Source organism: Medicago sativa, chromosome 5, assembly GCF_051527215.1.
Source record: "Medicago sativa cultivar Bolivia chromosome 5, Bolivia_mono, whole genome shotgun sequence".
NCBI classification, from domain to species: domain Eukaryota; kingdom Viridiplantae; phylum Streptophyta; class Magnoliopsida; order Fabales; family Fabaceae; genus Medicago; species Medicago sativa.
The window spans coordinates 2067773-2090037 of record NC_140753.1 but is presented as its reverse complement, the minus strand read 5'-3'; the positions used below and the strand labels follow the sequence as shown (position 1 = coordinate 2090037).

At 35.5% G+C, this 22265-nt stretch overlaps 3 protein-coding genes and 1 pseudogene across 3 annotated transcripts; 2 read left to right on the top strand and 2 right to left on the bottom strand.

Moving 5' to 3' along the window:
* Positions 1 to 1692: 1692 nt before the first annotated feature.
* On the bottom strand, positions 1693 to 3199 carry LOC146919040 (chalcone synthase 4-like). Its single transcript, XM_085712303.1, has one exon. The coding sequence runs from the start codon at positions 2734 to 2736 to the stop codon at positions 1825 to 1827; it is 912 nt and encodes a 303-aa protein (XP_085568429.1). The 5' UTR covers positions 2737 to 3199; the 3' UTR covers positions 1693 to 1824.
* A 3174-nt stretch (positions 3200 to 6373) lies between these two features.
* On the top strand, positions 6374 to 7805 carry LOC146919039 (uncharacterized). Its single transcript, XM_085712305.1, has 2 exons — positions 6374 to 6429; positions 6892 to 7805. The coding sequence occupies exon 2, from the start codon at positions 6898 to 6900 to the stop codon at positions 7561 to 7563; it is 666 nt and encodes a 221-aa protein (XP_085568431.1). The 5' UTR covers positions 6374 to 6429; positions 6892 to 6897; the 3' UTR covers positions 7564 to 7805.
* Positions 7806 to 11255: 3450 nt separating this feature from the next.
* LOC146919038 (uncharacterized) lies at positions 11256 to 12865 on the top strand. Its single transcript, XM_085712304.1, has 7 exons — positions 11256 to 11451; positions 11534 to 11614; positions 11714 to 11800; positions 11876 to 12016; positions 12097 to 12218; positions 12300 to 12378; positions 12461 to 12865. The coding sequence occupies exons 1-7, from the start codon at positions 11386 to 11388 to the stop codon at positions 12605 to 12607; spliced, it is 723 nt and encodes a 240-aa protein (XP_085568430.1). The 5' UTR covers positions 11256 to 11385; the 3' UTR covers positions 12608 to 12865.
* Positions 12866 to 18777: 5912 nt separating this feature from the next.
* On the bottom strand, positions 18778 to 21834 carry LOC146919037 (protein FAR1-RELATED SEQUENCE 5-like; annotated as a pseudogene).
* Positions 21835 to 22265: the final 431 nt, after the last annotated feature.

Here is a 22265-nt window from a genome sequence, read left to right as displayed (position 1 = left end):
TCAGTAAGTTTTGAGGATATGAAAGAGATACTTGTAGCCCTTTGCTTGATTACAAGATCTCCCAACCTAAAGAAGCTTTACATACACCCTTACTCATTGTATAGTTGAGTAAATTTCCCCTATTTTTACTAATTAATATGAACATTCTTTTATTAATACTTGCATACCATCCATCCATCCCTACAGTCAAATATTTAAGGTTTATTACTCAACTGAAATTGAAAGGTTTCATTAAACATATCACTTTCCACATATACATAACATTTGGATTTTTGGTAAAAAGAATGCCCATCAATTTTGTACTTAGCAAGCCAAAAGTGGTGAATTTGGAAGACCAGAGTTGCGTAGGACTTGTAGCATCCAATCGAATAGATTGTGGAAAGAAATTTGGCATTCCACTCTCCCAAGTTGCATCTGAAACTTTCTTTGGAGGACAACGGAAAGTGTATTGAAAGAACTTCTAGTGTCCTGATTTTTTTTTTAAATAATCTCCAAATATGAAATCAATATTTGTTTTAGAAGCTCTTTGAAATTTCATCAATTCGACTAATATTTCCAACAAATATTCTGCATCATGAATACAAGGAACAATAATAATTGTCTCGAGAACAGGTGAACAACCAAGCAAAAATTTGACGAATTCAATCTTATGCGGCACACGACTCATCTCTTTTGAATTCACAACTTTAAGCTTGCTAAGTTCAGAATCTGAGAGACATTCCTTTTCCCTAAAATCCAAATCTTTTGTGTATGTGGAAGCTTGTATGTTTGATGAACCCTCCTAAATTCAATTAAGTAATAAACCTTAAATATTTGATTATAGGGATGAACCATACGTAATAATTTAATAACACAAAAGTATTCATCATTTGTAAAAAGAAGGAAATTTACAATACTATGCCATGAGCAGGGACTTACTGAAAAAAGCTTGTAATTTGTTATACATCATATAAAATACCCTAGGTCATGATAACCTATGCTCAAATAACGTGCAAAAATGAAAAGCATGCATGTTAGCTATACATCACAATAGAACACCATTCTTCTGTTGATAAGAATGATGGTGAAACTTAACTAAATTGACTTTATATAATAACAACAAAATGTTAACTTTGTGAAGTCCATAAAGCCATGAAACTCTCTCAAGATTAGGCACACCACCAAGAAACTTCACAAAATTGCAATTCAAACTTTGCTCAAGAGTCATAAAAAACGAAACATTTTAATTCAACCAAAATTGGCATATCTACTAGACAAATGTTCTTGAATTCACATTGGAGACACAAGTAATTGAAGTTCAGAGCAAGTAAAAGTTTTTCCAAGATGACAAAAAGGTAACAACATTAAATCAAAACATTTTGATGTTTGAGGATCCTCTAGGCTCCAATAAAGCTCACTCTTCAGGTGCAAAAAATTTCGGTACTGTGGTTCAGAATTTTTCAAGAAGCACATGGGTTTTCTCATGTATTTTTCTACTTAGTTTTTTGTTCACCTAGTACACCTTATGCTACTGGATTGACTCTGTTTAGAGTAATAAAATTATCTTTTGTTGCTGCAAAACAAAACATAGTACATATATTTATAATTAGTTTCTAACACAAAAAATTAGAAGAGTGCATACAGTACATTACTGCATTTTAAATAACTATATAGAATATAATATAAAGCTAATTATATCCAAAAAAATAAATATATAAAGCTAATGACAATCATATATTATTCTTAATATGATGGTACATGTTGAACTCTACACAAGTTTTTCATCCTTACATAAAAATCAAGCAAATTTGAAAGTGATACATGAAAATAAAATAATTAATCATCTCATATAGCAACACTACGCAAAACAACAGTTTCAATGGTGAGTCCAGGTCCGAAGCCAAATAACACACCCCATTCAAGTCCTTCTCCTGTAGTCTTCAATCCATCTTGAGCTGATTTCTTTCTCATTTCATCTAGGATAAACAAAACACATGCACTTGACATATTTCCATATTCACTAAGCACTTCTCTAGTAGCTTGCATCTTTTCAGGCTTTAATGCCAACTTTTGCTCTACTTGATCTAAAATTGCAGGTCCACCAGGGTGTGCAATCCAAAAGATTGAGTTGTAGTCAGAAATTCCCAATGGTTGGAAAGCATCAACCAATGCTTTATTGATGTTCTTTGAAACAATCCCAGGAACATCTTTAAGAAGGTGAAATGTTAGTCCAGCTTCACGAAGGTGACCGTCAATGGCTCCTTCGCTATCAGGAGCGATTGTTTGTGCAGTCCAAACCATTTCAAATATAGGTTTCTCAATTTCTGGTACTGGATCTGAACCAACAATTAGCGCAGCAGCTCCATCTCCAAATAGAGCTTGTCCAACAAGGCTGTCCAAGTGAGTATCACTAGGGCCGCGAAATGTGACTGCAGTGACTTCAGAACAGACAACCAACACACGTGCACCTTTGTTGTTCTCAGCTAAATCTCTAGCCAAACGAAGTATCGTACCTCCTGCAAAGCAACCTTGTTGGTACATCATATACCTTTTCACATATGGGCGAAGACCTAAGAGTTTGGCGAGTTGGTAATCAGCTCCAGGCATGTCTACACCACTAGTGGTGCAAACGATTAAGTGAGTAATCTTTGACTTTGGCTGACCCCATTCTTTTATAGCTTTCACGGCAGCCTCCTTTCCTAGTCTAGGTACCTCTACCACCACCATGTCTTGCCTAGCATCCAATGAAGGTGCCATGCATGCTTATCAAAATCGGGACTTTACTTCAAGTCGAAAGGGAGTAGCAAAATCGGGACTCGTAAAATCGCAATCAAAATCGAAGGATTTTACTCAAGGACTTTTGTAGAATCGATGTAGGATAGCAAAGTCGGGACTCGTAAAATCGCAATCAAAATCGAGGATTCTACCAAAACAAAAATAATGTTAAATATATGTTATAAATTGCATATGGTCATAAATGTCTAAAGTTCAAAGTCCACAAAATACATATACATAAATGTGGGAGAAGTGAAGGAATGAAAATTTTTGGCCTTTCGGGTATTTATAGAACGGGTCATGGATTCAAATCAGGTCAATTTACGAACCAGGTCAAAAATTGACCCTTATCAAAAAAATGAACAAAATCCTTCAAAATCCATCAAAATCCTGCGATTTTGAATGGATTTCACGATTTTGTGCGATTTTGATAGGATTTTGCCTGTTTTTGGGACTTTGCTATGTATTTGAGTCGTTGAAGCAACGCAAAGTCGCAAAAACCAGGATTTTGAGACTTAAGTCGGGTTTTTGATAACAATGACTGCCATGTATTCACATACGCTAGGGTTCTCTCTCAAAATCTCCTCTGTTAGGTACATGTATCTCCTCTTAATCATAGATTTATCACATGAAGAGATGATATTAGTTCAAAAAATTTGGGTGATACGAAATCAATGGGCATCTAAAATGTCTCGTAGTGTTAATAATTTTTATCCATTTGACAGGCAAGTTTAATACTGTCAATGTCTTTTACAAACATTGATATTTGCATCGTATAAGTTTTTTGGAGGGTAGGTAGCTGAGTATCACATGTTTGAATAAAACACTTTGCATTATTCAAAATTTGATATTCAACAAACCAATGGGGCACTGGCTGGCTGTCTGCGTCCATGAACTGGCCCATTTAGGAGTTTGATTGGTGGCAAATACCACTTTGAAGACTCTCTAGTCAAAAAGAGCAACATAATTTTTTTTTATTGAAGAATAATTTGTTTAAGGAATTTTTCTTTTGTAGGGACCAAATTTTATTCTATTATAATTATTGTCACGGGACCAAATCCCCTCTTTTTAATTATTGTTAGGCACTTAATTATCTCTTTTTTTTTATGGTGGTTTAGACATTTACCAGTTAATTAATTACCTACCAATGTTAAGATGAATCATACAAACTTTCCGTGTCTCTAATCAACATGGAGTGGGAGGGTGAACTATTTTTTATACACAAAATCCAGAGACCAACCAACGTTAAACCCCAAAATGCCTGCTTCTATTTTTGTACGGTATTTCACATCTTCATATTCCCATGCTCTCGTCAAAACAAACAACAAATTCCTAATCAAAATTGCACAGAAACACATATTCGCGTCAACACGATGTTAGGGAGAGAAAGAAGCTTGGGGTCCAAGTCTAGTTCTAGAGAAAGAAAAATAGTGCAGAAACTCAAGGTGAGAATGAACAAGCTCAATTGAAGCAAAACAAGACGATTCTTAAAAGTGAGTTTGTGAATCCACGCATGCGTTTAGGGTTTCTAACGTGTTTGAGTTTTCAGACGGATGAAATGGCCCAGTTTAGAATGCACAAATTTATGTTTTTGTGCACAAAACAAAACTTGTGCATGGGTGCCTGACAGCCATTGTGAGCCATTGATATATTAGTATTATATTCCAACGGTTGAGATCTGGAGAGAGAAAGCAACTTGTGACCTGCTGAAGCCATTCCACGCGGGTCCCACCGCGGTCCCACATGCAGAATAAATAGGAATACTTTAATTGGTTTTTTTGCAAACGTGGGTCCCACCTGCCCAAATGTTTGTATTGGGCTTTAACACTCAAAAGCGGGTCCCACCTGTATTGGGCTGTTATTGCAAATGAGGCCCATAAGAAAAACGTTTTCTACACTCCACACATCTAATAATTCAGTTTTTAAGAAAATGTTTTTAAATGAAAACACTTAATATATTTTAAATGAAAATATAATACACTTAATTAACAAAACGTTTTTAAGAATTCAGCACAGCTAGAAGCATGTTTAAAACAGCATTTTAAATGAAAACACTTAATTAACAAAATCTAAAAAAGCTGCAAAACAAAATCTCACAAGTATTGCATTTGTCCATTAAAAAATGCAAAAACTCAAACTTGCTAATGAATAAATGTTTTGCGTATTTTAATGTCTATTTATTGTTTTGCGTATTTTTAATGTTTTGCGTATTTTATTGTTGAATGGGTAAATGTAAATGGACATTAAAATACGCAAAACATTTATTCATTAGCAAGTTTGAGTTTTTGTATTTTTAAGAATTTGTTTTTGCATTTTTTATTCTTGAGTTTATTTAACTAATGTATTATTGTGTTATTTTCATTTTAATGTGTTTTAAAAATAGTTGTAATTTGTTATGTATATTGAATTTATAAATTAGTTTTATAACAATAACGATAAAATTAATTAAACACAAACCACGTAATGAATATCTTGATTAATCAATCAACATTTATCCAAGTACTTTCCGTATAAGATTCTTGTTGTTAGGGTAAGAGTTGTGGGTTTGAATAGTCGTTGTGACCTCTTGATCTAACTATTAGAGCAGTTTCGGTCGAAGACTATTAGTCAGCGAACGCTCATCCAAGTACTTTGACTCCAAGATTCTTTCGGTTAGGGTAAGAGTTGTGAGTTTGATCATTCGTGATGAAACCTTTGTATAAGTTTAGGTCCAAGAATGTTGTCAATAGGGTTATAGTTGTCATTAGGGTTAGAGTTGTAAGTTTGGTTAGTGGATAACATGAGTTTGGTTAGTCAGTTAACGTTCATCCAAGTAGTTTGACTCAAAAATTCTTTCAGTTAGGGTAGGAGCTGTGAGTTTGATCAGTAGTTTTGAAATCTTTGAAGTAGGTTAGGTCAAAGAATCTTGTCATTGGGGTGAGAGTTGTGAGCTTAATCAGTCAATAAAAAGTTTGAATAATAAGTGAACGTTCATTCAAGTACTTAAGATTCTTTCAGTTAGGGCAAGAGTTGTGAGTTTGATCATTCGTGATGAGATTTTTGTATTAGTTTAGTTCGAAGAATGTTGTCATTAGGTTTATAGTCGTCATCAGGGTTGTAGTTTTAAGCTTGTTTAGTCGATAAAAGGGTTTGATTACTCAGGGAACGTCCATTCAAGTGCTTTGACCCCAAGATTCTTTCAGTTAGGGCAAGAGTTGTGAATTTGATCAGTCGTGATGAGATTTTTGTATTAGTTTAGTTCGAAGAATGTTGTCATTAGGTTTATAGTCGTCATCAGGGTTGTAGTTTTAAGCTTGTTTAGTCGATAAAAGGGTTTGATTAGTTAGAATATTAATATTTTTAGTATATAAATATAATTACTTCTATCCAATTTCTATTCAACCAAACAATTTTTGTAAACAAACATACCATATAAATCTTATTTCCATCTAACTTTAGGTACTACCAAACAAGTATTTAATGATTTTTTTTCACTCTTTTAGAGAAATTTCTTTCCATTCCTAATGACTTTCCAATCCAAACAGATGAGAAGGGTTGTCATTAGTGGTTGATATAAGAATTGTAGATCTCTCAATCCTTCCATTTCAGTTACGTTTTTGAGCTACCATCCTCCATAAATCTTCCACGCGAGCTTCACAATTTTCTTCTCTTCATCCAAACTTTTGCTTCACATCGGTATGTTTCATTTATCTTGTTTCATCACCGTTTCTATCTTCAATTCCTTTAGGATTTACTTATAATTTCGATTTTGAATTTGGTTTTGTAATTGGGATTTTCAAACTCTTCCATCTTCTTCTTCACCGTTTCTATCTTCTTCTTCAATTTGTATGTTCTTGTTTTGTAATTTGGATTTTGAATTGGGATTTTGAATATTGTGTTGTTTTGTAATGAACATGGGGTTTGGTCATGAAGTTCTTTAATTTAATTATTTTTTTGAAATTGAATTATTTATTTGAAATTGTGTTGTTTTATAATTTGTGAAATTGAATTATTTTTTGAGTTGGTAATTAATTTAAGTTGTTTTGAAACCTAAAATTTGGTCATGGGGTTTTGTAATTAATTTAAGTTGTTTTGAAACCTATAAGTTGAAATTGAGTTGGTTTGTTATGCTGATAAGTGATAATGTGATTTTATCAGTGAACCATGAATGTATCAAAGGCCTCATCAAGCAAAAAAGGAGGTTGGATCAGATATGCTAAGAAGTATTGCTTCTGTCACAATGTAGCTGCGATTAAGGTCGCAATGACTGTGGAGAATCCTAATCGGTTGTTTTACCGTTGCAAGCACGAGGAGCCAGAAAAAAGATGTGGATATTGGCAATGGTGTGAACCCATTGGATGTGAAACAGAAACTACACAGCAGTTGGACATTAACATGATGGATTTTGATGATGAATTAGATGGTGCACTAGTTGATCAAGCTTTGAAGTTTGATGCTATGAAGAAAGAGCTTGAAGGTAAGTTGGCTGAGATGAAAAAAGTAATGGAGGAAGAGATCGAGACTGTGAAGAATGAATCTGAGATGGAGATATCAAAGTTGAAAAAAATGATAGAAGCTCAAGTGCAGTTGGTCCAGGAAGGAAACAAAGAAGATGTGGTTGAAGTGAAAAAACATGTGGAAGTGGAAATTTATAATTTTAAGAAGATGGTCATGGAGGAGATGGTTTCAGAAAAAAAAAAAAGTCGATACGATGAGGTATCTTTGCTGAAGGGAGAGCTAGGAAGGTCAAAAAGCTCATTGTGCAAGGTGAAATGGGTTGTGGTTATGATGATGGTCATGGTTGTTTGGCTGGGTTTCTTGAAGAATTGAGCATTGGCACGGTCGTGCACCATATTCACACGGTCGTGCAATGGAAATAAGAAGAAGATAGGGATGACACCAGTGAAGTTTCACACGGTCGTGTGAAAATGTTACACGATCGTGCGTTCTGATAGAACAAAAAATGCTTGCGTCCAGTGCAGATGTACGCGGTCGTGTCTATAGGATGCACGGTCGTGTTTGATGTTCAGGTCACTATCTTGAATTTTATTTAGAATTTCTTTTAGGCTGTGAGTTAATTAAGTGATTTGCTAATTATTAGTTTAGTATTTGTCGACTGGTAATTGTAAATTAATTATGGAATTAATGAAATATTTTGGTTATGAAATTAATTACATATATTTGATTTTTCCACTGGTTATTGTTTGATTTGGTTATTTGAACTTGTGAAAATTTAAAATGGAAGTGGGAGGGAAGGGTCAAAAATTTCAACAGCTTAAAATTTTTTAGGATTTCAAAATCAAAATTGTAGAGGGAATGGAACAAAATTTCTAGTGGTCAAACATTTATAAGTACAGGAGGAAGTGTTATATCTGCTGGATAATAGCCTTGCATGTGATACTTTGACAGCAACATAGTAGGTAGCTGTGATGTGTCTCAGATTTAGGGAATCAAATGTACTTTTGGTTGGTATTTTGGGCAAATATGACAGAACTTGAGTTTTGGAGGTACATTTTTTTATCAGAAATTGAGTTAAAAGCTGTTCAAAAATCTGTAAAAGGAGATAGTGCTGTATAGTTGGGCAAAGGAAAAGCTGTTTTTTTTTTTTTGCTTTTCTTATAACATTAAATTTATAACATTAAATTTGACAGATTTTTTTGATAAGAACACAATAATTAATATTTATCAGAATTTGTTGGTTACATATTAATTACTCATTTATGTTACACACCAATAATTTTTTGTAACATTATATATACAAGCACAATCTCACAATTTTGCCTAATGTAAGTCTGAAAAATAGAATTTGCATAACATAATTTCTTGTCAATTCATTTATTTTTTAAAAAAATTAATGTTCTTATCATGATTTGGGTTCAAGGGTTGCTGAAGCTATTGGATATGATCAATAAAAGGAAGCATGGATTTTGAATAATAGGAGTTTGTCATCAACTTGAACAAATGGTATGAAAACTAAATCTTATTATTTGGATTTCCTATATTAGTTGTTTTTTAGTTATTTATTTGTAATTTATTTAATTCCTTATCTTAGTTTTTTTTTTTTAGTTTTGAAGATTTATATAAATTTTCGAGCATAATATATTTATTTGAATTCATGAACACACGACATATTTTTTCAAAACACGATAAATTGAAAATAGAGTAATATAACATTAAACGGACGATTACATGAAGTTAAAATTACAATTGCTAACATTAATTAAAAATACGAAACATTAAGATAGATGACAAGAATCGATAAAAGCTACTAGTCGGATATCTGACTTGTAACATACAAGTACAACGGGTCTCCTCCGTTTGTCCTCCATCGAAACATGTCTTGAACATCAGAGTCGCTTTCAAGACTATCAAAATGATAACTTAATTTCCAGTCGTTATGGACAGTTTCCAACGAGTAGTATGGTGTTATGACAGGGATTTTCTTCACCTTACGGGTAGGTTCCATATATCTAGTGAAATACTCGTTGAAATAGCCAGTTAGTTCCGATAGCGTATCGATCGGTGGGAAGTACCAAGAGTCATACTGTTTAGCAATATGCTCAAATTTGACAGTGCAACGTATTGCAATAGGCGGCGGTGGTGACATGTTGAAAATGAAAACTGAATAAGTTTAGTGTGTGAGCAATGTGTGAGGGTATGTATGTATTTATAGGGAAAAAAATAATATTTAAACTAAGACTATTTAAAAAATATTTGGAAATTATTTAAGTAGTTGGTAGCAAAAGTGGTTTAGAAAAAAAACGTGGGGCCCTAGGGGAAAGGTGATTTTCAATGTTTTAGAATAATAAAATAAATGAATGTCAACCTAGTACCTAGGGGAAAGGTGATTTTCCATAACATCTACTTTTTGAGTAGCAAAGAGGTTACTACCCAACACAGTCAAGAAACTCAAAAAACTCAAAAACTTGAACCTCCCTACAATGGAAGAAAGTAATCCTGATGTCAACCCTCAACAACCTGAACCTCCTTCTGCATTGAAGTGAGTTACCCTCTTTAGGTTTAATCTTTTGTGCATTCATGAAGTTTCATGTTTCTTGATGATACCCTCTCTACAATAGTTTTTCATTCATCCTATTTAGTTTTTTTTTATGAAGTGGTAGATATTTGAAAAAAAGGAATAAACTTTCATGTCTTGAGTTTTTGGTTGATGTTACCATGTATGAAGTTTGATATAGATTGATTTTTTTTCAACTTTTTAGTATATTGATGAAGTTGAAATAATTTTTCAAGTTTTGAGAGTTTGTTTGATGATGTCATGTATGAAGTTTCATGTTTCTTGATGATTTTTTTCTTTAACTTTTTAGTATTTTTATGAAATGATATATATTTAAAAAAAAGAAATAAACTTTCATGTATTGAGCTAATGGTTGATGTTACCATGTATGAAGTTTGATATAGATTGATTTTTTTTCAACTTTTTAAAATGACAACTATTTCATATTATGTAGTCATGTGCCAATAGAAGTAGATGATGCCACTTCTGGATGTATTGACAACAAGGAAGTTGTTGGTGATAAAGTACTTAGTCTACAAGATGTAATGCAAGAGATAATCTCCTTGAAAGTATTGCTCACCGAAGTGTCGAAGAAGCAAGAAACTCTTGAAACGGTATAACATTTTGTTCTTGTAAGTTCCTTTCTTGCGACTGTTACTATAGTCATAACGTATTTACGGTATAACAGGCATTAACCAATGAAGTACACTTATTGCGGAGTAACGTTGCGGCGATTCAAACCTCTATTGAGGTTTTTGAAGTGTTAGCAAATTCTAAATGTGTTTGTAATGGTCACGGTTCATCAACAAGTTCTGACAAGGAAGAATTTAAGGAACCACCTGAGCCAACCGAACAAGACCGTTTTGAGAAGGAGCTAGCTGAGTTAGGGCTGAGTCATGAATCTGATAAAGTTGATGATTCTTTTGGCAAATTTATTCATCAAGGTTTCGTCCGAGAAGATTTTTCCGAGGGAACATCTAAACACAAAGTGTTTAAAGTGTTTAATGGTGGGACTAGTAGTGCTTTTGGTGGACTGGATACATTTGACAATTATGATGTTGATGTCAACGTTGGAAAGACTAATTTTTCAAAAAGTGTTGGAAAAGCTTTCGTACCGAACCATTGGATGGAGGAAGAGTCACCGGCCAAAGGCAGGACGAGTGCTAAACAAAGTACTCTCATGCCAAATAGCGACTACAAAAGAAAGTCTCAACATTGTAGCCAAACTGCACTGAACACGGTCCCTCAGAGTGGTGTGAACAAGAGATTGAAATTTCACACCCCTTCGCCTACACTGAAGCCAACAGAAAGTCGTTCTTCGAAAAAGAGCGCCAAATCTAAGAAGCTACTCCAAGGACTGTGAGGAAGAAAGGTGGAGTTACAACTAAGGTAAAAATAAATAATATTGAACTAAAGCTTTTGTTGATTATGTAATATGATAACTATATATGACTGGTGTTTCGCATGCATATAACAATCCGAGGTTTACACTGCAGGGAAAGGAAATTGCTGTTGACACGAACAATGTTGCTCTTGACGAAAGAACAAAACAAGCTCTTAGGAATGCCAATGTATGCGCCTTCCTTTTCGACAAATCACCTGAAGTTAATTTGACTAACGAGACACTTGTGTTGACCATGGGTCTAACAGCTAGAAGGTCTGAACTTCAATGTCTCCTCCCTGCTGTACATGTAACTGAATTGGTAAGAACACGGATGACCTTGAATTTGAATTTGGGTTATTTTGGCAAGATTTGGTCAACTTATAAAATGTATACATTGCAAGGTCATTGCATTGGCAGCGGCAAGGGTAACAGGTAGACACACCTTGAGGCAGTCTGTTTGGTGCCTCCCTCCATCATTTGCGGTTTGCATATACTTTCTCTGCTACAATGTTAAATTTTGTATAAGTTATTTAAAAATCAAAGTAGTAGCATAACAGGGGAATTATTTTGTTTATCAATAGTTTGATTTCGAGGAGGGATTAAAGTTACCAGAAATAAGAGCCAAGTACTGTGCAGACTGGATGGTACCTTTCGCTAAAGTGCAGTTTGTAAGTATACAAATCAAAGCTTTTAAAAGATTACTCGTTGTGAATCTAATACTTTTGCATCATTTTGTATTACAGATATATATCCCATTGAGGGGTGCGGATGGTCATTGGTTTTTGATGGTGGTACATGTTCCAAGCCGAATCACGTATCACCTTGATTCTAACTGTCCAGCTGGATTAACCGAGCACCAACGACATTACAAGATTAAAAGAATGGTAAATAACATATAAACTATTTTAAATAGATACTTACTATTACTTCTAAAACATTGACATTATAGTCCACTTTATATTAGGGATTGTTGTTACATCGCCTTGTGGATTGTGATGAATACTCCACGCCCTTCCCCAAGAAGTTTAATGAGTTTGAAAAGTTTGAAATTGTGCGGCCTACTGTAATGTCTAATGCCTGTAGTAGGTAAGACATTGTAATTTCCAAAATTAATGAATCAATTATTTTATTTAGCTATGTGATATAATATAGTTGTTATCACTACAGCACCGAAAACTCTGGAGCATGGGTGTTGCACTGGCTAAGCATGGAACATTACTATAGGCCGGAAAATTTTCTTACCACCGTAAGTTTGCTAAAATATAAAAATTAGATATCATTCTTAGGTATAAACTATATAAAAATTATTATTATTTTTTTAAATGTAGATGAACGAGAAATCTGTGCGGCTGAACACTGCGGCTGAACTGTTGATTGGGGATCAAAATGGCCTCCGATTCGAAGTTGAGAGGAAGACCGATGAATTTCTGAAAGCTAAGAAGGACAAGAAACCCATTGAGCTGGATACCGATTAATGGTTGTGCAGTTAATTTATCTCATCTTCAATCAAACCTTATTTTTTGGAGTCAATTGTGGTTTGATACGAAGATGAGACATGTTAAGAAACAAGATTTTTTTGTTATGGGTGCCATCAATTATTTGTTTAGGCTAAAGGGCCCATAAATTTTGATGTTCTGTATTGTTGTTCAATCAAAACTATGTAATGTGATTGACGAACAAAAATCTTGTCACTCATGAATTCAGTTTTACTATGGAAAAATTATTTTCTATTTCATATTTTTATGTCATAGTACTCGCCTCACGTTTAATACACATTTGATTGAAAAATGAAAAAATCAAAACGATCGAACGAAATAGAAGGACATTGGTGCTTAGAGTCGGGCAAAAATGGTATTAGTTGGCTACATTGGACGCACGACCTTGAAAAAATGGTATTTTTAAAATTTTTGACACGACCGTGTGTTTGTTCAGGGCATAGTTTGAGGTTGGTTACAGGGGGTTCGCACACGACCATGTCAACAAATAACACGATCGCGCATATGCATCAGTACATGAAGTAAAATTTCCTGATAACTGAACACGACCGTGTCAATATAAACACACGATCGTGTGTGATTCCTTGCCATGTTTTGTGATAAGTTCCAGGGACTTCGCACACGACCGCGTCAAACAAACACACGGTCGTGTGTATGCTTCAGTAAAAATTCTAGTTCCTGATAAATGAACACGACCGTGTCAATATAAGCACACGATCGTGTGTGATTCCTTGCCATGTTTTGTGATAAGTTCCAGGGACTTAGCACACGACCGCGTCAAACAAACACACGGTCGTGTGTATGCTTCAGTAAAAATTCTAGTTATAAGGCCAGTAGGATTTCACACGACCATGGGAAAATCCACACGACCGTGACTAACTTAAAGCCACAATATTAATTCTAACCCACCCATTCACTCATTTTCCATCGGTTACATCTCAAACTTCTCTCAACTTCTCTCAACTTCTCAACTTCTCTCAACTTCTCAACTTCTCTTCATCAAAACCACCCAAATCTTTCAAACAAATTAACACCAAATCAATCTAATACAAAAACATAACATTATTGAACCCATCTTCTCTCTTCTTCTCAGGCGTTAACATCGGTCATCACCCTCACCAACTGGAAATCCGGCGAACTCAAGTAAGTTTTCTGTAAACCCTAGTGTGTCTATGACTCTGATTCTTCAAATTAGTTTGTAATGATAGTGCTACCAACTGCAATTGTATTTGTATAGTGTCTATTTCCTATGAATTTGATTTTTATTGTTAATGAAGTAAGTTTTCTACAAACCCTAGTGTGTCTATGACACTGATTCTTCAAATTAGTTTGTAATGATAGTGCTACCAACTGCAATTGTGTTTGTATAGTGCCTCAAATTCATATTGTTTGTATACGAATTAGTTATTTTATTTGGTTTTTAATTAGGACAATAAGGTATAAGGGTGTGTGTTTGTGTAAGCTTTCATGTGAGTATACATTTAAAACATAAGTTATGATAGTGCCTCAAATTGCAATTGTGTTTGTATATGAATTAGTTATTTTATTTGGTTTTCAATTAGGACAATTTACCCATAACCCTAATCAAAAGAGAAAAAAAGAGAAGATGATTTTTTATTTTTGTTACTAATATTGCTATTGTGTTTGTATATGAATTTGTGGGAGTGGTTTGTCTTTATTTGCATAAAATGATTTTTCAATTAGGATAATAAGGTATAAGGGTGTGTGTTTGTGTAAGGTTTCATGTGAGTATACAATTAAGATTGATTAATAACATTTTTTTTTTGTTTGCGATAGAAAATCACAATTTGAAACATGGCTTCCAAGAGAAAGGCAACTGATGTTGGTGGCAGCTCCAACGGCAAGAAGAAGAAGGGTAGCGCTAATGAGCTGGGAATTATCCTGAGCAACAAATCTGAAAGGACGAGGTTTAACAAGCTTGCACACAGAGAAATACTACCAAATAGGTATCTCGATCCAGATGCTTTAAATGCATTAGGTATAGAAGCCGATGTTAGGACACTAATTAATAACATAGGCTGGAATGAATTCGTAGGAGAAACACACTATACCTATGAAACCATCACTCGTGAATTCCTGAGTACCTTAAATTTTGATCAGGACAGAGACAATGTGACAGACCCGAAACACAAGGTCTCATTTAGTCTGGTTAACGTTGAGTTCAGCATGTCACTAAATGAATTCTGTGACAAAATGGGTTTCGCTGGTGCGGGGGCTCATTCATGGTTCTCACAATGAGGCTACTAAGCCTCATAATTATGACCAACGGGAGTTTTGGTTACAGATAAGTGGCCAGGAGAATTATGAATCTAGAAGTGCAAAGGCTAGTATGATACACAACCCCGTTTTTCGCTACGTGCACAGAATTATGTCCTGTAGCATTTTCGGTAGGGCTGAAACGGGAACGGTGAGGGCTGATGAGCTTTTTCTCTTATGGGCTATGGTTAACAAGTGTGCTGTTAACACTGGCTACTATCTTTTGAGCCATATGGCATCTGTGGCGGGGGCACATAAAGGTAAGATAGTGGTCGGGGGGGTGATTAGTTTCATTGCTTACAAATTGGGGTTGCTTTTACCAGATGAAGAAGCATACGCTGCGAACTATGAAATTGATATTGATTTTTGTAAGAATGTACATATGGTTAGGGATCTAGGGAATAAAGTGAATTTTCAGTTGTTGATATTCGGCAAAGATTCAATTGTACTGCCAGATCCATCGAGATCTGACATCACAAACGTAGAAAATTGGCTTTATCATGATGTAGCACCACAGGTAACACAAGAGCAGCATGCGCAAGATGAACCTGATGAGCATCATGTGCAAGATGAACCTCAAGAGCAGCATCATCAAGATGAAGAAATGGGTGTTGACCACGAAGTACACCAACCGGTCGGAGGCATGGAAGATGAAGCGGATTGGCGTCGAAGGGTGGAGGCAAAGATTGACAACCAAGGACAAATGCTTCTTGCAATAATGCAACACTTGAACATCGAATCTCCTCAACCTGGTCCAGAATGAACACGTTGTAGCACTTGGTTACTTTAATGTTTTTTATTTTTATTTTTATTTTGAAAATGCTCCTTTTCAGACTTGCGACCCTTGTTGCAATATTATGTGAACAATGAATCCAAGTTCTATTTTGTTGTAATTTATTTAGCTCTAAACTTGTTTGCTAAATTTGTTCCATATTGAAAATTAATTTGTTCTTGGTCTGTACAAGGAATGCATGCACTATTTTATGATGAATGACATTAGTTAATGCATGAAGGAACAAAAATCCTACAGAGGCTAAGATATATAAGCTCAATTGATATTTCATAACCAAGATATATAAGCTCAATTGATATTTCATAACCAAGTGTCTTTCCACACGACCGTGTTATGTATACACACGACCGTGCATATTAAACTACAGAGGCTATTCAGGACAAGTACATTCCCACACGACCGTGTTCGTCATACACACGACCGTGTGTATTAAACTAATATAAAATGGCAGAGTCTTCATACACGACCGTGTTCTAAGTACACACGACCGTGTGCTTTAAATTGACATAAATATTCCATTTAAGCCCCACCATTCACTCATTCTCAACAGTTTCAAAAAACTTCACTCATTCCATTAAAGCAAACACTATTCACGACCTTCTTCTCCAAAAATTCATCATAACCACCTGAATCTTTCAAGACAAAAGCACCAAATCAATCCAAGTCTTCCTTCTTCTCCCATACTTCCTTATCTCTCCAGATCTTACTTGTAAGTGACTATTAGTCTTATTCTTCATCTTTATTTCTACAAATCTTCCATGTTATTTCTACAAATCTTCCTTGTTAAAAAAATAACATGACTCTCAATTCTCATTATTTATATATTTATTTAACTATTGAATGATATGGGTGTATTTGAAAGTTTGGGCAATATAATTGGAATTTATTCTTTTACTCACAAAAGAAAATGATTTGATTTTATACATGCATTTGGTTAAATACTACTATTTGGTGGTTGTATTTGGTTATGAATCTTGTGTTTGTGTTTCTATATAAATTTAATCATAACCCTAACCCTAATCAAAATATAAGGACCCTTTTGATTGTTGTTACTAAATGTGGTAGTGGTAATGTGGTAGTGGTTTCTCTTTAAGATTGATTTATAACTGGTTTTTTACTTTGCGACAGGAACAAAAGTGTTGAAAAATGGCTTCTAAGGGAAAGGGAAAGGGAGTTGATGTTGGTGGCACTTCTTACGGCACCAAGAAAAAGGGTATACGTAATGAGAGAGGAATTATTCTGACCTCCGAATCTGAAAGGGAAAGGTACAACATGCTTTCCAACAGAGAAATATGTGTGAATAGGTATCCCGATCCACGTGCTTTAGAGGCATTCGGGATAAAATCCAATGTTATGACACTCCTTAATAACATAGGTTGGACTGATTTTGTAGGAGAACCGCATTACACCTTTGTAACATCTACACTTGAATTTATGAGTACCCTCTGTTTTGTTCCGGATAGAGAAAATTCCAAAGTTTCATTTAGCCTCGGTAACGTAGAGTACAACATGTCACTTTCTCAGTTTTGTGACAAAATGGGTTTCGCAAGCGCGGGGCTCATTCATGTCTCTCGTAACCGCGTTAATAGGCCTCAAAATTATGACCAACACGAGTTTTGGTCACAAATAACTGGGCGGGGCCATTTTGAATCTAGAACTGCCAAGGCTAGTATGATCCAAAACCCTGTTTTCCGCTATTTACATAGAGTTATGGCCTGCACCATATTCGGTAGGCCAGAAACGGCAACAGTGAGGGCTGATGAGCTATTCATTCTATGGGCTATGGTTAACAACCGTGCTGTAAACACTGGCTACTACCTTCTTAACCATTTGGCATATGTGGCGGCTCAATCCAAAGGTAAGATAATGGCGGGGGGATTGATTAGTTTCATCGGTTGGAAGTTGGGAGCGAAATTGGCAACTGATGAAATTGGCATTGAGGGGAAATACACCATTGATATTGATTTTTGTAAAACTATACATATGGTTAGGGACATAGATGGTGAAGGCAGGAATTTTAGATTGTTGGTATCCAACGAAGATTCAATTTTGTTGCCGGATCCATTGAGAACTGACACAACAAATCTTGCAAACTGGCTTTATAATGATGTAGATCAACAGGTACCTCCAGGGCAGCCTGCACAAGATGAAGAAATGGGTGAGGGGCAACAACCTATGGAAGGAAGGGAAAATGACGATGATTGGCGTCGAAGGATGGAGGATAAGGCTGACAGGACTTATGAGGAGGTTATACTCATCAGACAAATGCTTGCATCACAAATGCGATATCCTCCAGCCGGTCCACAATAATCGACTTGCACCTATTGTACCTTATTTAGCTCTGAACTTCTTTGAAAAATTATCATGTTGTTGTAATTTGTTGTAATTTATTTAGCTCTTAACTTATTTACCTCGTACACATCCATGATGGATACTCTCGTATGTTGTCTAAATATTTAATTTTAATCATGGTTGGTTCAATTGGATGGATATGTGCACTTGCTAGTCCAAAAAAAGTTCAATACAGACATGCTCAAATACCAGATTGTCACACACGACCGTGCCAAATTCACACACGGTCGTGTGTTTAATGCAGGCACACTACATACTATCAGACTGTCACACACGATCGTGTCAAATGTGTGCGCGGTCGTGCGCACCTGCCATTACAAAATTAATGAAACAACCAGTGAGTGTATGCACGACCGTGCCAACTTCACACACGGTCGTGTGGGTTCCCATATTAAAAAAAACCCTTTTTTACTTTCTTTTTATGCACCTTTTTCAATTTTTTCCGCACATTTTCCCGATTTTGTTATGCAGATTCTGGTACTGCTTAATTATTATAAGATGATGTTTCATATTTGTAGATTTATAATGCTTAAAAACATCGACATAATATTGACATCGAAGTAATCGTAAAACAAACATTTAATTCAAATTGTTAAGTTTTGGTCTCAGTACATACCAAGCCACATACAGAATATTCATAACTTCAAGATAACTACTTTTGAGTTTCAGGGAACTCAAACAACAAAACACACAACGCATAACTTTAAATTTAATACAAATTCTAAACCTGAAGTCTCAGCACACACAAACCTACAAACACGGTTTTAACAAACTACATAAAACAACCAAATTCTTCGATCCACGAACATCTCCACTTTAACAACATTCTTCAAAGTTCAATCTCCTCCATCACTTATCACACTTAATTCAAGTCCTCCTATATTGTCAAAAAATATTTAATTAGTTTAAAACTTTGATAAGAATATGGACATTTCTAAGATAATACAATAACAACTTCATACATACCATAGGAACGTTCCAATCGTCATTGTCATCATAAAATTCCTGTTCATGATCAGTTTCTGAGTCTATAGTTGCTCCGTGACGGAACCGACATGACACGCGGTTGTGACCCTTTCCTCCACATACTCCACATTTAGGCGTGTTCCGTTTTTTGTTCGCATTTGCATTTCGAGTTGAAGAATCGGCTGCTGCTCCGCCTCTTTTCCTACGCCGCTGCGGATTACCTAAACTTCTCCCCGTCGCTGGACCCACACCAAACACCTCATCAACTTGACCCATGTTGAATGATTCCAATGTCTCAGTGTGTTTTTCAACCATTTCAATGGTTTTGTGTATATAATCTGGATTGCCACACTTTAACACGGCGTTTGCCATCCTCTTGCAACGCTCCACAAACATAACATACGTAGTTACAAAAGCAGGATCCCGGTGACTTGAACTATTGGCATTTTGTGCATTGATTGCATCTTTAGCACTTTTGGTCCATCGTTCCATCACAACAGTTTCCGGCAATTTTCTTATGTTCATATGCACTAAAACACCTACGACATGTTCACAAGGAATACCAAATGTCTCCAATCTCTTGCACGAGCATTCAAATTTTAATTGTTCTTGACAATATGAAACTGTCCAATGAATGTCATGTCTCGGGTATTTGAAAACATTATAATTATAAATCGAACCATTGCACACAGTTTCTTCGATCTTACAACGACAAGCTCTCTCCAATACAGGCCTAAAAATCTTGAAAACTGACCTTGTGTAGATTTTTGCAGCTGACTTCTCTAAACATTTAAGTTGAGTTTGCAAAACGATTTCACCAAAGGAAGATGCATAATCCGCCTCTATTTCTCTGTATCTCACATAATTAAGCCACCGGATAAAATGATTTAAAAAATCCACCAGATTTGACAACACACTAACATATTTTCCAAATTCAGAATGAAGACCTTCACATCTTGAGGTTGTTCTAAACCCAGCATAGAATGTACCCCGAATGTGGGCAGTTGACCATTGATTCCGCTTCTCATACAGCTCATGAATCCACTTGTTATTTTCTAACCCAAATTCACCGACCAAATTCTCCCACCTACTTTCAAACTCTTCGATATCAATATCACCGAACATACATCATTTGAACTTCGGGACAAATTGTGGATTTTTGATATTGCTTGCAGCATTTCTTGCCAAGTGCCAGGCACACAAACGATGATGAGCATTTGGAAATACTGTTCTAATAGCATTTCTCATGGATAAATCTCCGTCAGTTATAACCGACACAGGTGCCTTTCCGTCCATTGCCTCAAGAAATTGTTGCAAGAGCCACACGTAAGTTTCCTCGGTTTCATCACTAACAATTGCACTGCCGAATATTACACTTTGATTGTGATGATTTACTCCAGAAAAAATAACCAACGGTGTGTTATATTTAATTTTTTTATAAGTAGCATCAAAAGCCAAAACATCTCCAAACACTGTGTAGTCCATTCGGCTAACACCATCGCACCAAAATAAATGTTGAAGTGATCCATCTTCCTTAACAGTGTGCTTCCAGTACATCATATCGTCCATACTAGACAACCCCTTCAGAAATTCAATTGCTTCCTCTGCATCAGAACTCTTCGTCTCCCTATCCTTGAATTGCTCATTGTACATGGTCCTTCTTGAATATCCTAGATGTCTGAATCCACCAGCTTGTGAAGCAAAAAAACCATAGATACGTGACGTAGGAATGCCAGCTTTCCTCATTGCTTTCATTTGGTATTTGTCATAATCACTCATCTTTCTATGTGCAGGTAGCATCCCCTCATACTTATTATCCAAAAATGAGTGATTATGAACATCGTCAAACATTTTTATGTACCACCGTTCACTACCGTAGTCAACGTGAACTTGAATTCTTGCCATACACCCACACCTACTAGCTGGCTTCTGCTCTCTTTTTCTAGACGGATTATTGTCATTCCTTGCATCCCGGAAACCTTCTCTATGACAAACAAAGGTTTGTTGAATGGCATCGCCATGCTTGTTCTTAACAACACGGGATCTTCTTCCGGCAAATCCGTGCACACAACCGTACCTATTGTAAAACTTGAATGCAACTAGACGATCCGAAAAATGGTACATCATAAAGTCATCATAACTTAATTCCTTGAAATTAATTTTCTCAAGGTCAGTCATGCAATCAACCGCAAATTCATCATCAAAACTGCACCCATACGTCGAATTGTACGTGTCTTCCATATCATCATCCGAGGAACGCACGACACTTTCCGAAGAAGAGCCACTGTCCAAGTCCTGTAGAATATAACATGCTAAATAGCTCAGTAATTGCAAAACCTACAAGCGTAATTACCGTACTGTTTTCGCTAATATATGCAACTTCTATAATATTTTAGACAACAATGTAATCACTTGAACATACCTCTGAACCTTCCACACCTACGTTGCCTTCCCCCGTTATGTTGCTCACATTTGAAACTTGAAAAATTTCAAGAATTTCACTCATATCCATTTTGATGTTCCTAATGCATACATAAATTGAATTAGACACAATCACTTTTATAGCCAACGGCAGGAAAACTAGGTTGGGTATAGTAGTAGAAGAAAAAAAAACTTATTCAATGACATTAACTCACACACGACCGTGCCACAAATCTACACGGTCGTGTGTTTGCTTCAGTACAGATCCAACTACAATTCCAGTAAGTTTACACACGACCGTGTGTTTAATCCGCACGACCGTGCATTACTGCATAAAAGTAAATCTACAATTCGAAAATGAAGAACACACAAGAACAACAACTTCAATGGTGACCATCTTGTTCAAAATGCATTTCTGGTATAAAAACTAGTACTAGTATACAACAAACATACTTCATCATATCTACCAAGCTTATACATACCTTCAAGTTTAAAGATTTCAGAATTCTACCAACACCTTCAATGAATCCAGATCTACAAACCAAACATATATCCAATCTCCAAACTTCAATGGAAAAATGAACTGATATTGAACAATATTGTTGATGGGTAGGTTGGTTGATGGTGAGTGAAAATTTTATGTTAATGGGTAGGTTGAAGAAATGATGGATACTATGAAGAAATGAAGAACAAGATGAAGGACAAGAGAATCAAGAAGGAACCGGAAAAAAAACAAATAACAAATGTGAGAAACTAATTTGCTGATGTGTTGGTGTGAAATTACTACTCTCAATGTTCAAGTTTTGGGGGTGTATACAGAAAAAACAA

What these genes read in the sequence shown, in the direction of transcription:
- LOC146919039 (XM_085712305.1), top strand. Translation starts at nt 6,898, where the DNA reads ATGAATGTATCAAAGGCCTCATCAAGCAAAAAAGGAGGTTGGATCAGA.
- LOC146919038 (XM_085712304.1), top strand. Translation starts at nt 11,386, where the DNA reads ATGGGTCTAACAGCTAGAAGGTCTGAACTTCAATGTCTCCTCCCTGCT. An exon ending in CTGTACATGTAACTGAATTG is followed by an intron (nt 11,452 to 11,533) that starts GTAAGAACACGG and finishes ATACATTGCAAG; the next exon opens with GTCATTGCATTGGCAGCGGC. An exon ending in ATTACAAGATTAAAAGAATG is followed by an intron (nt 12,017 to 12,096) that starts GTAAATAACATA and finishes ACTTTATATTAG; the next exon opens with GGATTGTTGTTACATCGCCT.
- LOC146919040 (XM_085712303.1), bottom strand. Translation starts at nt 2,736, where the DNA reads ATGGCACCTTCATTGGATGCTAGGCAAGACATGGTGGTGGTAGAGGTA.